The following is a 17,396-nucleotide window of genomic DNA, read 5'->3' as shown; positions in this document are numbered from 1 at the left end:
TGGTAGTTGGTCCAAAGAGCTCATTTTATGGGATGTTGATTTTTCTTTTGTGTTGTTATGAGGCCAAAGCCTCATGTTAGCACAGAACCAGCTGAATTAATGAGGCTCTGAACAACAGGCTGCACACAGCAGCACGCAACTGACGCGCAGGATGCAAAGGTGGAAAACTACTAGCCTCGGAAATCCAGACACCATGGACTCTAAGCAAAACTCCAAACACTACATTAAAACAAATCTAAAAATCAGGCGCGCACACAGACAGATCAGACATAATTTGCAAATCGCTGCCGCTGGAAGACGTTTTTCTGGGGTTGCTCATAGGTGAAATTTCAAAGCAGATACGCTCAGTGACAAATGACGAGGCCGTACCTGCCTGAGGAGCGACAGCGAGCTGTGATTGGTCGAAAGGAGAGCACCGCTTACACCGGTGGCCACACCCACACACGTCCCTATAAGCGGACACTGAGCAGCAGCGCGCGCAGTCTAAATCCGCGGCGGGCTTGTTTTTCTTTTTTTTAACCTAAAATCGTTTTTTAACGTATTCCCGATGTTTTACGGCGCCACTCTTTTAAATCATTTTATAGCGACAGTTTAGCCATTTTACTACATTTCGTTTTCACGGCGACGCACAATTTTTCCCTCCAACCAGACGAACATGGCAGAATGGAAGACGCAGGTAACTTACAATTACAACCCGTCTTTCCAGGCCTACGCCTACAGTCTGGTGTACCAGCCGACGCCGGGGCTCAACCATGGAGCCCTGGCTGGCTGGGGGGACAACGGAGACACGGGCCTGGACAGCTGCAATGTCGCGGTGACGCAGACCCTTCACGCCGCCGTGGACACCACCACCGTGACCGGGGACGAGTTCCCGGCAGGCAGCCCCGACACCGAGCCTGTGGCCGGCGATTGTTATCCGGGAACCGAACTCGTGTTTCTCGATGAGGACCAGGAAGGCCATATGCTGCTGGCCGGACCGCCGCGGGAGTCCTACGGAGGCGAGGGGAGTGAGGCGAAGCGGGCCAGGAGCGGTTCCTTCAGCGACTCAGAGGCGCACACCTCTCCCGGTAAGTGGTACACGCTCCACGGCTCGGCATATTTAAAACAAAAAAACACATAATGTCTTTAAGTCCACACGGAGTCCAAATACTTACATTTCCCCCGATAAACATGGCAATTTCTTCCTGGATCTTTAAGAGCGAAGTCAGGGTTGTTTCCATCTTGGTTTGAAGAAGTTTTCCAAAATATGGCGCCACTCAGCGCAGGACTTACAGCGGTGGCGCCATCTAGCGGCTGAGTCCCAAACTGACACAAGTCAATAAACGAACGACTGGGAAATGTACACGTCTCTCAGTGCATATTTTTATATATCAGTAAAATTCTGAAACGGGTATTTAAATCTAAAAAAAAAATTAATCATTAAATGTCAAATGTGTAGGCCTAATTTAAGGATTTAATCAAATGTATCTAATCATTATTTTGTAAAAAACAAACAAAACAAAAAAACATTATTCAGCTAAATATCATGCATATTTGACAAGTATCCCTGTTCCTCTTCCTCTAGATTCTTGGAGCTCTGTCATTAGCCGTGAGGGAAGCCTCCCTCAGGTGGACCCCACCACCTGGGCAGAGAAGGGGGTTGGGGACGAGCCGGTGATCAGAAGTCCGGGCGGCAGCGAGGATGTTTCCAGCTCTTTAATGGAGGAGGCCCAGAACCTAGCAATACAAGGGAGCCAGGCCATCAGTAACTCCATGCCTGCACGTGCATCCCTTCCTGCCCCCAGCAGGCTTGGCATCGCTACAGCGACGAACCCCAAAGCAAAGGTCCGGGTGGCCTTCACAGAAAGCCAGATGAACGCCCTCGTCCAGCGCTTCAGCATTCAAAGGTACCTCACCCCAGCTGAGATGAAGAACCTGGCAGAGGTGACCGGACTGACTTATAAACAGGTAAGGTTAGGTCATCGGATTGTGAGAGAGTGAGGTGTTTTTTTTTTTTTGTACACTTCCTAAGTTATGAAATGGTTGTGATCTCTGTTTGTAGGTGAAGACCTGGTTTCAGAACCGGAGAATGAAGCTCAGGAGGCATCAGAAAGACACAAGCTGGGTGTCGGAGCGTTATGCCACGCGCAAGGACGGCCCGGTTCACAGGACCATCTTCTCCAACATGCGCTCACGCATGCCACTTGTAAGTGACGTGGATGGTTTCCAGTGTGTGTATGCGTGAACTAGGGAACGGTCTGTTGGGTGTCCAGCACGAGTTTCCTGTTAAGAGAGAACAGAGGAACAGCGATGTGGACACAGAGCAATGCATCCATAATGGAGGCCTAATCAGAGTTATGGTTATGGCCTTAAAGGCGAGATGCGACACTATGAGCTATGATGCCGTTTTTGTCCGAGTCCCCATTTTAAAAGTTCGAAAGCTAACTTTTCCTTACCCTTGTTTGTGTTGCAGTATGACGGCGATGGTCGGCCCCAGTTCAGGGAGCATTACAACCACCACATGATGGAGGCCGCTTTTGCAAAGTCCCCACAGAACCTGGCCTACTACCTCGCCGCGATGGGCGGCGCGGCTGGATCCGGCGGTTACCCACCCTGGTCCGCTAATGGGCCGCTGGCCGCTGTGCCAAACCGGCCCCACCCGGCTAGGTGGCCCGTGCCGCAAGGAGGCGCGCCCTTCGATTACAGCCCCAACGCATTTAACACGAACAATTACGCGCATGCTGCGAGCTTTGACGGCACCGAGGGGGGGGCTGTAACCACGGCTGTAAGGCCTGATGGAAACCAGTAGCCGCGGTGCTGGTTGGTCCACGAGCTTTGTTTTTTTTTCTTGGCGGCTTCATCCAGCTGTTGTGATAATGGTCATTTCCCCACTTATTGGCCTCCATTTGTGTACATTTTCTTTATGCATGATTCATGTGTGTTTTTCTGTCATACATTTTTTTTTTTTTTTTTTTTTGCATGAAGTTTTATTTTTCTATAGAACTATTTAACGTGTACTCTGTATGCTCCGTCATACCAGATGCATCCAGATGCACTTTGTCCAGAAAAAGTTTCACTGTGGTGTGAAGGAACAAGCTTGACCATGCACACTTATTTGCGTTCGTTCATTTTAATAAATCCAGGCTCGGTTTACAGACTGCAGTCTCTGATTGTGGGTTTTACTGCTGTGCCTTGTTATGGACACGTTGCCACAGTCAGTGTTATTCATCACGCTCCTGCAGTTCAAAATCTTTGAGGTGAGGTGCCATTGAAAGTACCGGAGGGTGTGATTGGTGCGGCGTGCTGGAGCAACACGTAGCAGAGACTCGGCTGGCTGGAGACGGGGCTCCTTGACGTTCCCTCATCCGTCCACTCATGTTTCTCACCATGCAAAAAAAATGTCTGCCTCTCTTTACTGATGTTCAATGGGGTTGCACAATATTCGTCTTGCAATGGCAGCAATGTGGGCAAATAGTACAATGAAGACATCAGTAGTGATATGTTGCCGATTTTCTTTCATCACAATGTGATCGTTAGTATTTTTGACAATGTCATTTGTGTCCGGTGTGAGACTTGCTAAATATGTTACCTCTCAGAGTTCATATCCCAGGATGCATCAGCCAACAATTGTGATATGTGGGGAATTGTATTGTGCGGCCAAACTATACAGCACTATACAGCTACATTAGCCAGGTTTGTGGGGGCCATGATTTTTGTATTAAAAATCAACCTGTCGTGTAATTTAGACTTTTACAGAAAAGTAATGTGTTTTTTGTTGGCCGATTATGAACAGAAATAAACACTATTACTATTACTAAATTTTTATTTGAAGTTTGTTCCAATGCATGTTTGCCTGAATTTGGAAAGCTCATAGTCTGTTTAACAAATTAAATATAAAATTTGGCAGCAGAAGACATTGTTTTGATAGGGGAAAAAAATAAACTTTTTTGCAGCCTGGTCCATGCATTTGCCAGATGTGTGATGAGGTGATGCCACTAATAGGAAAATAAAATAAAAATCTACAGAAAAAAGAAACTCTTTGCCTGTTTTGTATTAAAAAGCACTTTATTGAAAAAAGTATTTACATCAGAACCAAAAGTTGATGGTGACCGTGGAATAATTACAATATTGCTCCCCTCACCAACATTTAGCAAAAAAAAAAAAAAAAGCTCTTAAATCTAGAAGGCATCATTTCTTCCAAACGGTCGGGACAAAAACAGCTTTAGACTCGGTGCAAAACATTTCTGTTTTCATGGGTGTGGAAGTACTCCCTGCAAGTATCAACATCAGAATTACAGGTTATCGATGTTCTATAACTTTTAATAGCCAGCATAATGCAGCGAATAACAATGTGGTCCGTCCCATTGTTGACAGACTATAAGTACTGGATGATGCAGTGCACTGCGTCACAATGTTTTCCTCGTAATGCTAGCTGACACCAACCGTCCCTCTGGAGTGAAATATCTTTTTCCTAAATCCCACACCCCAACACGTCCCTTCATCTGCCCAGCAATGCCCCCCAACGTTCCCTTATTCAGCCAAAAAAAATCTATTGGAAGTTCATCATTAACCCTTCATGGGAAGTTCAAGGCCCCTGTTTCTTCTCCCGGTCACACAGCGGGAGGTCTGGAGTGACTGTCGGTGCGTTTTGCTGAGGCAGCCGGTTCGGCCCGGCTCCAGTTCAGTCCATCTTGAGGCTGCGGTAGATGTAGCGGATGAACGCCAGCGAGGCCCAGAACGACACGCTGCCCAGCATCAGCGAGAACACCAGCGCCGTCAGCAGCGAGTAGCCGAAGAACTCGGCGCCTTGCACCAGGCCGCTCATGGAGGAGCGGTTGCGGTAGTAGAAGACGGAGTAGACGAAGATGAAGAGGCCCGTGGAGCCGGTGCTCAGCACGCTCCGCCACCACCACCGGTAGTCCTCGCCCGACAGCAGGAAGTAGGTGAGGGCCACGGAGATGCAGGCGCCCACCGACAGGAGGATGGCGAAGACGCAGAGCAGGATGCCGTACAGCGTGTAGTGCTCTCTGCCCCAAACCGTGGCGAAGATGTAGTAGAGTTCCACCGAGATGGCGCTGAGGGGAAGAGTTTTGGTGTGAAAGTATAAGTCAGGATGCTGGGATTAAACAATCCTTAACAGCTGAAGCCTTTCTTAGTGTTGCTATCGTCTGGAAGGAAGGTTACACGTTCTTCTAGAATCCAAGTCTAAATCTTTGCAGTGCCTCACAAAAATGATTCCTGCTCAAGAACTTTTTCACGTTTCACTGCGTTAAAAACCACAAACGTCAAAGTGTTTTATGGGGATTTCATGCAATAGACCAACACAAAGCAGGCCGCTACTGAGAAATGAAGGCATAAAGATATATGGCTGTCAAAACCTTTTATGACTAAGGAATTAAAAAAAAAAAAAAAAGTGAGGCGGGCATTTGAATTCAGTCCTGATGCCAAAATCAGGTGAAACCAAATCTGCTTTCGGAAGCAGAGGTGTCAAAAGTACTGGAAGTATAGATTCTAGTGTTTAAAATACTTCTGTAGAAGTATCAACTCAAACCTTTTCCTCAAGTAAAAGCATAAAAGTGCTGGATATAAAACTACTCAGAGTATTAAAGTAGAAGTAATTCCTCCCCAATTACTATAACTGTATAGTATGATGTTAATATGGGAATCTATGCTGTTTCACTCGCATATATGTCCATTGAAAAACCATTTAGTATGATGCAAATATATTAAAAGGTCAGAATTGCACCTAGATGGGTTTCATGGAGCAGAAAATCTGATGTCTGGTTGCAAAAAGTCAAACTTTATATCAGTGAACTTGTTATTGGAATGTAAATGAACATCCAAGCGTAGCTGCAGGACTTGATGAGGGAAACAGATGTAAGATAACAAAACTGGACATGAAAATGTGTGCATTAATAATAATAATAATAAAAAAGAAAACAACAAATAATCCTAAAAATGCAATCTTCTTCTACATTTGTTCTTCTTACGTTTTTGTTGGGCCGTTTGGCAAACAACTTGGTGCAGTACAGCCTCCAAGCACAATCAAAATCACTCTGTTCAGGTAGCGCTGTTTATCTGAATGTTTTTTGTTTTTTTACTAACAAGCCAGAATGAAAACAAGCTGAAATAAAATAGAAGTAATGAGACTTTTTCTGAAATGTAAGGAGCAGAAATAAAAAGTAGGCTAAAAAAATGATTATTCCACTAAAGTATAACCAAAATTTCTACTTAGCAACAAAGTATTTGTACTTAGTTACTTGACACCCCTGTTCAGAAGTCATCTGATTAGAAAATAGAGTCCACTGTCCCATGTGTAATTTAGGCTGCGCTCACACTGCAGGTCTTCATGCAGGCAGGTCAGGGATGGTGCTGCGATTTGCAAAGTTTAAAGCAGAGTTGGGTTGAAAAACAGTCTGAGAAGTTCTAAACCATTCAGCGAGCACGGTCCAGTTCATTATATAGTCATGGTAACTGTGGAGGAGCGGCAGAAATCCACAGATCAGGGGAAGAATTTGTTGACGGGTCACACATTCCACAAATCTGACCTTTAGTGAGAAGGGGAAATTAGGAAACCATAATAATAAAATAAAGACATAATAAGTCCCATTTGCAGTTTACCAGAACCCATGAAGGAGACACAAACATGTGGAAGATGCTCTGGTCAGATGAGCTGAATCCTCCGGGTTAGCTAAACACTGGAGAGCAACTTGCTAGAGGCTGAGTGGGAACCTGATGTTCAGGCAGTGTCAACCCAATCTGACCGAGCCTAAACTATCTCTGAAACCACGAGAGGCTAGAAATGTTGTCTTTAGCTGTGCAAGCCCATTTTTATAAGTAAAAACATTTGCAAACCATCACTTAACACCTCCCTCTCAATTATGGACAACTCAGTGTTTTTACTTTCAAATAGAATACCAAGAAACACAAAAACGTGAAAAAGTTCAAGCATGAATTCTTTATCAAGGCACTGAAAACGCTAATCCTACAAAAAAAGCCCAGGCTAACCCAATCTGAGGTGAAGATCTAACGCGGCGCCCCTCCTCGCCCAAACCCAGAGCTCACCTGAACGGTAGGAAGCCGCCGATGGCCATGTGCACCACGGCGTGTTTGTACCAGGGCTGCGGGGGGATCTGCCGGGGGATGTTGCGCGTGCGGCACGGTGCCTGAAAGCTGCCGGCTCGGTTCTTCCCCACGATGCCGCCGATGACGGTGAGGGGGAAGCCCACCAGCACCCAGGCGCCCAGCAGCAGCAGCACGGTGGAGGCCGGCAGAGCCTGGGTGGAGCCGCTCCCCCAGTGAACCGAGTTCACCACGCTCCAGGTGAGGAAGAGGGGGGCTGCGGACATGTGGGACCAGGTCAGTAAAAAGCATCGACTGATTTTCATTCCACGCAACAGCGCCTCAGAGCTTTTACCAATAATCAGAAAGCCATTAATGTGTGAGCTGATGTCGCTGGTGATAACGCAGCAGCAAATTAGATCAATTATTTTTGCCCCTGATCATTTGTCTTCCTTTCTTGATTGCCGTCACTAGTAGGTACTAGGTTTGAACATTTCTACTATAATTAGATGTTGAACTGCTGATTTTAAATCAGCCAAGTGGACAAAACCTACTCAACCTTTGAAAGAGCACAAGCCACTTTCGCTGCAATCAGTTAAATGACTAATAAAGCCAGCAACGCAGGAAGGCCAGAGAATGGTGTTGACTTTACATCTGATGAGCCGTACACTGTTCTGATTGGGGCCTGTTACTGTAAAATGTGCAATTTGTTCCAAAATTACTAAAAATGCTGCTTTATTCAGACCAAAGTCCTAGTATAAGCTGGAGAACAGAGCAACACTCGCTGCCCTCTGCTGGTCCGCAGGCTGAAAGACTGCTTCTACAAAGCAAACAGTTTGGTTAAATTAGATGGCATAAAAAAGAGCTGCACCCATTACTAGAGTTAGCACGCTATGAGCAGGCCGTGGCAGACTGGCTACCGGAGCAGAACGCCTGACTAATTCAGTCCATTTCAAATTGGTAAATTTGTCTTACTAAAAAAAAAAAAAAAAAGCACAGAATGGAAAACAAAAAAAAATGTAGGATTTTTTTTCCATTTTTTTTTTTTTTGCTTATGTCTCTTTATCAAATATAAGCTAAAAATGTATCTTCTTTAATTATTCATTTCCTGAATAATAATTCATTTAATTTTTCAACCTCCAGTCCTAAATACTGCTACAGCCTCCCTCCCAGCTGAGATGAAGTTAATCAGCAAATTCTGTTTCTTTTGGATTCATCAAACCCTCTTTAGGAGCTTTTTCCAAACCTCTGATTGCAGACAGCTTTCCCATGGAAAGCAACGCGGCAGAGCAAAACAAGCCAGTATTGCACCGTTGTGTTCATGCAGATAGCTCAGAGCGGTGCTGACAAGCTCAGCATCCACGCCCGATGTTCGGTGCAAACGCTGCAGCGCTGCTCGCTTCACCTCACACTCAAGGTTAAAAAGCACAAACGGATCTCTGTCATAACTTCCTGCCTTCTTTTTGGCTAAAAAGAATTGCAGTTTGCTCTTTTTTTTCTCCGCTGAAAAGAAAGCTTAAAGGCCAAAGCTAAAAAAAAGGGGAACCTTGTAACCTTCAGCAAACAAAGCTAACACACTCACTTCAACAAGGAAGATTTCTGACATCGTCACAAACGTCCTGCAGATTTTCTACTTTTCGTAAAACTCTTTTGATGCTTTCTTTTATTAATTCCTCTCAGCGTCAGCTCTACATATGAAGCTGGCCACATATAAGCTCCTGCCTTGCTACACTTCTGCTGAAACGCAGCTAATTGTAGAGAACCTCAAAAGAAGCAGAGCGTCTGGGTCGGACCTGAACCCGCGCGGTTCCTAGAAGCACGTCACCTGAGAAGAGCGACGACGTGAGGATGATGTTCCACACCCAGCGCTGCCCGTTGATCTGCGTGTAGAAGCTGCAGGAGACGTAGCCCGACACGCAGCTGGTCAGCGCGTACAGGACGATGGCGGCCGAGTTGATGGCGCCGTGCCGGTGTACGTTGAACATCCCCAGCAGCGCCATGACGATGATGGCTGGAGGAGACAGAGAAGCGTTAGCGTTTCCACCTCGCCGCTTCTAGCTCTTCTTCTCTATGCGACGCATCGCTCATACTAACTGCTGCTAAACGTTACTGGAGCTGAAACCACTCCGCTTGGTTTCTGGCCTCAACAGCAGCCGTTTCCATCTGAACGGTCTACGCTGCTAAGCTGCTTGTTCTAACGTTTCTGCCCACGTGACGCTGAGGGCTCACCTGTGGCGAGGGTCAGGAACTGAGCGCCAACGCCGAGAACGGCACAGAGCAGGCTCTTAAATGGGGGGAATCTGAAAACATCAGTATGGATGATTTTCCAGCCGTTATCTCCTTGATCCAGATCGTCACAGCCGCCCTCCTCTTCCACGTTGTACCTGAAATTGCCATAAAAAAAAAAAAAAAGGACGTTTTAAACACAGAGGATGAAAGAGCACATGAGCAGCAGGCTGAAGCTGTTAGTTTACTGAACACTACAGCTTTAAGATTCAAGTCAGATATATACATAGAAACAATTGATAAAGCTGAGCACACTTTTGGCTTCTGTTGTCAGGAGAAGCTTTCTAAACTGAGATAACCCAGGTTCCATCAGCATAGTGAAGCTTACCTGCAGATTAAAAGCTACAGAGTCTTGTAGAGATGTCAAATAATAGCATTGTGTTTAAAACTGTTAAAAAGGCTCTTAACACTTAGAATTGACATTTATTTCCCCTCAATCTACTGAAAGTGAGGAAAAGGTAATGGTGGGCAGTGTCTGCATTTTGTCTTCACAAACTCTGACATGTATTTTATAAACTGAAGAGAAAAAAAACCCATCAAAATCTGACTTTCCTGTGAATCTCTAAACTAATGATTACTTGTAGAAGTAGTGTTTAGAGAACTGCTTCACAACTGTGTTGCCCGGAGTCCACCGCCATCTAGCAGCGATGAACAGATGTTAAAGCCCAGAAGAACAGAACTACGTCCACCAGAACCTCTGGTTCTCTATTCCTCCACCATACCTTCTGATGCGTCTGCAACGTAGAAATATGGTGATTGTTTGTTGCTATTCTAAGTGTTGTTTGTATTGGGCTGGGACATCAAGTTTATTTGTATAGCACATTTCAGCAGCAAGGCGCTTCAACGAGCTTTACATTAAGAAAACATCATAAACACATCGAAACAGTCACTGCGTGTGAGACCAGTAGTATTAAATTGTATACGGTGAAAACATCAAATATGTCAAAGATGTTCTTGTTATGGGCATTAAAACGGCCTTAAGTTAAGAACATTTTGTCCCTGATCGGTAAATCGTTAGTAATAAAAAGTTTTTTTTTTTTTTTTTGGGGGATTTTTTGCAGCTCTAGTGAATCGCTTTTTTCGAAAGTAGGCTGACAGGAAGGGGGGTAGAAGAGGGGGAGAGACATTCGGCAAAGGACCGGGGGTCGGATTCAAACCCGGGTCAACCGCGTCGAGGACTAAGGCCTCTGTATATGGGTCGCGCTACCCGCTGCCCACTTGGTTTATTTCCAGGGGAATGCAACATCAACAAGTTCTGGTGGCTTTATTGGAGTGTACAACACGTGCGATGCCCTCCAATGCTGGCTGTATTGTGACGTGTTCTGATGGAGAACATTAAGGAGAACCCTATCTATCTAGAACCATTTGAAACAACTCTTTGCTACTGACTGGGTTTGTCAAGCGGGCGTTTCAGTTCAGGTTTAAACCAAAATATTCTGAATACGCTGCAACTCCTCCGTCTAAAAAAAAAAAGAAAAAGTCTACCCAACTGATATTGAGCAGTTCATCTACCAAATTATGGAACCGGTATTTCAGCTGGAAGACTGGGTTGGCTTGCAAAATGAAAACTAGTCTTGACAGTGACGCTAGTGGCCAAAAGGATAAAAGAAAACCCACAAATGTGGCCATTAGCTGCACATGCGTCTGAATCCCTCTGAAGATCAGCAAAAACACCAGACGTGAAGCAGAAAACAAGATGGCTGCTCACAATAATCTGACTTTTTACTGAAGTAGCACCACATTTCAATGCTAATGACCAAAAACGGCCTAAGCAAAGCCATGGGCACCAGCTTTCAACAGAGCTGTGCGCTGCTTACTAACCTGGCAAAATCATTCTTGAGGACCCGCATGAGGATGATGATGACAAAGCCCAGCAGCAGCACCACCAGCACCAGCGAGTTGATGATGGACAACCAGTGGATCTCCAGGGTTTTGGGGAAGAACGAGTAGTCTCTGAGGCGCTCGCCTCTCCGAGAGGAGGGCAGGTTGGACTCGTACCAGCGGACGCTGTAGGTGTGCGTGACCGTCAGGCTGCCGCCCCCCACGCCCACTCCGCCCACCGCGGCTCCCGCCCCCTCCTCCAAGGGAAAGGGCTTGACGTCCTTCACCGAGACGTTGGCGAAGATCACAGAGTCGCCGTTGTACTCGATGTTGAAGTCCAGGTGAGTCCACAAGCCCACCTGACAGAAAAAAAAAGGCCAACACGAGGAGATCAAAAGGAGAGGAGGTGGACGGATGGCGTAGCCCGTCAAATCTATGCAGTTTCTCTGCTCACCTTGTGGCTGTGAGGCAGGAAGCCGCTCTCCTCTATGTATCCCACAAAGCCCCAGATGGGAATGTCGTCCAGGACGAACTCAAAGTAATACAGCTCCTCGATGGCCTCCCGAAGCTCGTCCACCTGAGACACACGACACAGCACAGCTTTCAGAATCACAATCAAGTTCATCGCCAAGTAGCTTTACACTTACAAGGAATTTCACTTGGTGTTGATGGTGCAGACAAAATAGGTGTATATATACAGAATCTAGAGCTATATACACAGTAGACTGTGCGTTAATGTGATGCAGAAGGTCTGGAGATGTTACGTTGGTGTAGCTTGTAGGTTCAGATGCACAAGGAGAGAAGAATCATCTTTTATTCACAAAAACGTGTGGCAGAAAAATAAAGAGACTTCATTTAAAAACAAACAGGGCATTTAAACGCTTCAAACAAGCACTGCTCTGGTTATATCTGTTCATACAGCATTACCTGTAACTGAGGCTGGGTGATACGGCTTAAAAATAATAATCAGTTCCTCACAGGCAAATATTTTCTTTAGAAAGAAAATTAACTGTGTAGAAATGATGATGCTTAAACAAAAACTATAGTTTTAGTAGTTTTTCTGTTTTTTTAATGACTAATATCTGCATTCCTACAGCGGAAAGAACATGGCTTTGGAATAAACCTTTAATGTTCCCTCGTAATTATTGCCTTTAGGGTTTAGGGCTTTTTTTTCTCTCAATAAACCCCAATTTCAGAACAATACATTTGTTCTCTTTTGTAAAACTTTAGCATATTGTTTTGGTCATGTAGCTTTTACTGCTCTAGACAAATGTTATTTACCAGAAGAAGCAGCAAAGATGGCTCTTTAGAGCGCAGAGGTTGCTCAAACCTGCTCTAGTGTAAAAATATTATGTGACAGTGGCAGCGTTAAAAACAGGAAAGACAAGAATCCATGATATTCAGGAACAAGTCTTCAATTGGCTAAATCATCCACTTCCTGTAAACTAACCCATATTGGCAGTCAGAGCAGTAGTTGAGCTTAAAATTGGAACAGGCAACACAATTAAGAGGTCAGCCAGAGACCAGGAGATAATCCAGCGTGTCTACAGATAGAAAACTGGTTGCAGTTTAAGTTTCTGAATTTATTTGTCCGACTTTTTACACACAACTTACCTGTTTTTCTGACAGAGTGAGCTTGCAGAGACTTTTTCTCTCCACGTTCTCTCGGAAGCGGATGTGATACAAAGACTCTGCCATTCGGTCCCCGTCCAGCACCTCGCCCAGACTCAGCGACTTGTGGTGCACCTGAGAGGGAAGCGGTTTTATGGAGCTTTCATGGCGCTTTTACAACGCACAAACACTAGCTAGTTTATTTGAGGAGGCGTGAACTCTTAGCGGCAATACTTTAAGCCTTTTACAAAACCTGCAATAAATGGACCAAAGTAACATTTTCCTAATGTCTATACAAAACACAGAAAGGAGAGAAATTAATATTTTGAACAACTTCAGTTAATTAACATCTTACTTTAAATTTTCATAAAAGTCCATTTTATCTGTTTTTATAGCAAAACCATAACAGCGACAGTAATATCAGTATTTTTGCATACAAAGCAGACCATTCACTGAAACCTTCTTGTTTGTTTAATGCACCCACGGTGGAAATGAACCATCTCCTAAATGAATGAATTTAGCAGTGAAATAAAACAGCAGCTGAAAGGACCTCTTGTTTTTTCTTTTTTTTTTTCTTGGAACAGATTTCTACACAGCGCCAGAGCAGCGAGGACTGACCTTCTCCGGCCTGCAAACAGGCAGGGTGTAGTAGTGATACGTCTCCTGAGGATTGTGATAAGGGCCCACTTTGTTGACATAAAGAGTCACATTGTCCCCCTGCTTGTAGCCCGCTGCCCAGCCTGAGAACAAGCCCAGGATCAAGACACGGAGCGCTGCCATCGTCCGCCTGTAGCCGCCCGGGAGCTATCCAGTTCCTCAGGGTGCAGCACCTGCAGCACAGACGCACAGCTTGTTTCCAACGTGGCCGACTCCAGAGCGTCCTGCTCCTAACAGGTTATGTCAGTCTTTCACTCACTAGGAGTCGTAACATGGGTTAAGATGGTTTACTTTCAACAAGCACTGCAGAGAACTTAGAAACACCTTTACAGTTCCCAGAACCGTCTCTATTGGATCTACTCCTTCACACTAAACACCTCGTCTGGGAGGAAATCTGCACTTTATACGCAATAACTGGACATTTTAAATGGAGAAAAATTCATGTTAAGGTAAATACAATGTTTTGTATCCCAATGGCACATATTATAGAGATATTAGTGAATCAGTCTTTGTACAATAAGCCACATTTACTGAGACATGAGCAGTCTCAAAAGTGATGACGCCCCTCTTTGTCCATAAAACAGCGGACAGGAGCAACAAGGTTGCTGGGTTAGTTCTAGGAAAAAAAAAAAAACGCTTTGAATACCAATTGTCACCGCCATGTAAACTTTATTACAAGAGAAGCCATTATGTAAAGCGGATCGGAGGGAGGGCCCGTGTCAGTATTTTTGGAGATGAAGCGAGAGGCCAGACTGAGATGGTGTGGTCATGTACAGACAGAGGATGGACAGGAAGGTTGAAGGATGCTGAGGCTGGAACTGCCAGACAGGAGGCCTGGAGGAAGACTAAAGGGGAGATTCAAGATTCAAGGATGAAGGACACGAAGATTGTTGGTTTGAGAGAAAAAGACGCAGGAGATGGAGATAGATGGAGAAGGATGACGCACTGAAGAGCCGAAAGAAGGGAAAAAAAACCGGAAAAAATTAACAAAAACGTCTTGAAACTGGAGCTTTGAATAGAAAAAAAATCCAAAGTTGCTCTACAATTAAAACCTCAAGATTGTATACGGCTGCCTTGCTTATAACAATTAGTGATGGCTGCAGATCTAAAAAAAACCACAACAACAACAATAAAACAGTTTTATCTGCACTTCTGATGATTTGCTTCTCTATGCAGCCACCTTTAGTGGACATGTAACAGCATACAAAAGCAGATAAATTAATTATTAACTTGTATAGCTAAAAGCACAAGCTTCGAAAACGTAAACATTTCAAACCCACTGAAATGTTTCATTATAGCATTTCTGAGGTTTGAAGGCCTTTTAGTGAAGAAAGAAGCAAAGAAAAAGCTTATCCTCTGCTATCGAGCGCAAACAGCAATACTACACCTCCTCCTCGTAATGCCACCCACTGCCAATCAGCTGGCTGAAAGAAGGATGTGATGTTTATTCCCCTTTATACTTATCGCAATGCTAAATTTAACTCTCAGTTAGCAAAAACATGAATAAACCGGATGTGGAGACTGAAGACGCGCCCCTCATAGCTCCTGTTAAGGCACTGCTGTCCTAAAACGGCAGCTGGTCCGCCACGAGCTGGTCGGCAAGTGGTTTTAAATAAAAAGCCAATTACAACTTAAAAACTTAAACTTAAAACCTCCCGAACGTCTAATCTTGATATTTTTTTTTAGACAGGTGCAAATAGCTTCTTAGGCGAGATCAAGAAATTAGAATTTGAAGACCAATAAACCAAACCATAGTGAAAGCTTCACTGTTAACAGTCCATTAAGCAAAGTGCCTCCTCTTAGGTTGTGTCTGCAAAGCAGAAGTTCCTGACACTTTTACTGCCGACACGCTTCATACCTCAGGATCTAATCAGATATTTAGCAACAGCTCAAGACTGAGCTGAGAAGACAGTCAGGCTACAACAGCGACAGCATTACGACAGTAACCGTTGTAGGACCAGCAGACAATGAAATGAAGAAGCATAACTACAAGATGTATAAGTCCAGAAACAGAGGAAAACATATCAGCTGTGATTAAAGCAGATAGATACAGATAGATAGATAGATATATAGATAGATAGATAGATACTCTGACAGCTTTCCATGTAGATTCTACTGTACTCGAGTTGCATTCAGTTTGCGAGACGTTCACTCTTACGTGTTTTAGCCAGAGTTCGACTGATTCCCCACAGGAGGTGACGGACACAGCCATGCATGTGGTACATGGAGGTATATGGAGGTACGGATCTGTTTCTACTCCCCGTTTGGATTATTTCCAGAGATGTTTGGGTAAACGCAGGTTTTAGCTGGTAACCACTCTAACCACTAGGCCAACACTCCCCATACACCGAGACGCAGCTCGGTAGGGAATTTGGGGTTAAGTGCCTTGCCCAGGGGCACATCGACATGTGGCAAGGGGAAGCTGGAATCAAACCCACAAGCTTCTGATTGCCAGACAACTACTCAACCCATCAAGCCACAGTCGCACTAATTTCTCTGCATTTAACCCATCCCCATTGGGGAGCAGTTGGGGGTTGAGGGTCTTGCTCAGGGACCCAGAGTGCAGGCAGTTGGGATCGAACCGGGTACTTGCACTGCTCTAACCACTCGGCCAGCACTCCCCCAGCTGCCTCACCTACCAGTACAGCGGCACAGCATGCAGTCTGAAACATGCTCCAGAATCAGGGATTTGTTTTCTCACACTTCTGCCTGGAATGGCGGCGGCAGTAAACAGCAGGCTGTATTCCATCATATGCATGCATGGTGGGGCCCGCCGGTAGAATGGCCTCATTACAAGTCTGACTGATCATTTCCTGTGGCAGTAGTGGGTTAATGCAGAATAGGTCTGATGGACTTCAATGCAACTGACGCCTATATTTGTTTTTTTATAGATCAACTTAGAAGATGTTTGAAAATGAAATTTGGCCACTTGTGATTTTATTTGTATTTTTTGCCAAACTATCCTGAAATCAATGAAGCGTTCTCACTTACACCTCATATGCTATATTGCAGCCATGCAGAATGCAAGCAGACACCTCTGAAGAGGGGAGACATGCACCTGGATGTACCTAGAGAAGAACTGATTAGCTTGTGCCTTGTGTGATGTCATCACAGGCAGCCGTGAGTGGAGTCTCGCCTTTTAAGGGGTTAGGATTTTACGTTGTTTTAATAACAAATGACAACCAAACAGCGAAACAAATAGCGAAATGACAATAAGATGGCGTTCTGTGGGCAACAAACTAAACCTGGGGTGGGTTTGGTTGATTTGACAGAAAATCTGATTAGTAGTTTTAAAGAAACTTCACCACATACCGAAGCATTAGCAGAACAGGACAGAGACGGACATTTATTTTTAAACCAAACAAGAAAATACAAGGACAGGAAACGTCTCTGGACACGTTTCTTATCTGGGCTCTGCCAGTCTCACCGTCGTGTCACGCTCGTCCCGATGCTGCAGAACCAACAGAACCAGTCTGGTCGCTGGATTCCTCGGACTCCAGGCCCCGATGGGTCCGCTCGGCTCCGATCGCGCTCACCGAGAAGTCCTCTGACGTTGGGGCCGAACACCACCGGGAGCATCCGGGATCCAGCGCATCCAACTGCAACCCGGGGCTTATGTCCGGGGACGCGCGGTGCTTTCACTGACAGAAGCAAGGACGGGGAAAACGGGCTCCGACCCACACGTCACCCAAAGAAATACAAAATAATGACGACTTGCTTCACTTTTCCGGGGAGGGCGGAGAAACACAGACACACACACAAAAAAATGCACACCTATTTTAATTGCAGCAATTGCGTCTCCCTTTACTAATTATTTTCAACTAGTGCCCCCGCTGGATAAAAAAACCCAAAAACTAGGACTGAAGCGTTTGGAGCCGATAGCACAACGTCTTCACTATTTTCTGTGTGGACCGGATTTCCTTCAACCTGGACGAGCCAATCCGGTGTCTCCGCTCTACTTCCGTGTCAAAGCGCAGGCC

General features: G+C 45.1%; 2 protein-coding genes across 2 annotated transcripts; one reads left to right on the top strand and one right to left on the bottom strand.

Annotated features, from left to right (window-relative positions):
• The first annotated feature begins 479 nt into the window (after positions 1 to 479).
• On the top strand, positions 480 to 2,950 carry nanog (nanog homeobox). Its single transcript, XM_021312759.2, has 4 exons — positions 480 to 1,067; positions 1,565 to 1,947; positions 2,042 to 2,185; positions 2,453 to 2,950. The coding sequence occupies exons 1-4, from the start codon at positions 656 to 658 to the stop codon at positions 2,786 to 2,788; spliced, it is 1,275 nt and encodes a 424-aa protein (XP_021168434.2). The 5' UTR covers positions 480 to 655; the 3' UTR covers positions 2,789 to 2,950.
• A 1,075-nt stretch (positions 2,951 to 4,025) lies between these two features.
• tm9sf1 (transmembrane 9 superfamily member 1) lies at positions 4,026 to 17,357 on the bottom strand. Its single transcript, XM_012856284.3, has 9 exons — positions 16,844 to 17,357; positions 13,378 to 13,589; positions 12,763 to 12,894; positions 11,603 to 11,725; positions 11,149 to 11,507; positions 9,271 to 9,425; positions 8,867 to 9,052; positions 7,045 to 7,318; positions 4,026 to 5,054 (listed from the first exon to the last, which is right to left on the bottom strand). The coding sequence occupies exons 2-9, from the start codon at positions 13,537 to 13,539 to the stop codon at positions 4,661 to 4,663; spliced, it is 1,785 nt and encodes a 594-aa protein (XP_012711738.1). The 5' UTR covers positions 13,540 to 13,589; positions 16,844 to 17,357; the 3' UTR covers positions 4,026 to 4,660.
• Between the last annotated feature and the right edge of the window lie 39 nt (positions 17,358 to 17,396).

This window comes from Fundulus heteroclitus, unplaced genomic scaffold (genome assembly GCF_011125445.2).
Source record: "Fundulus heteroclitus isolate FHET01 unplaced genomic scaffold, MU-UCD_Fhet_4.1 scaffold_726, whole genome shotgun sequence".
NCBI lineage: Eukaryota > Metazoa > Chordata > Actinopteri > Cyprinodontiformes > Fundulidae > Fundulus > Fundulus heteroclitus.
The sequence above is the reverse complement of the archived record's forward strand: the minus strand, read 5'-3'. Positions and strand labels throughout refer to the sequence as shown.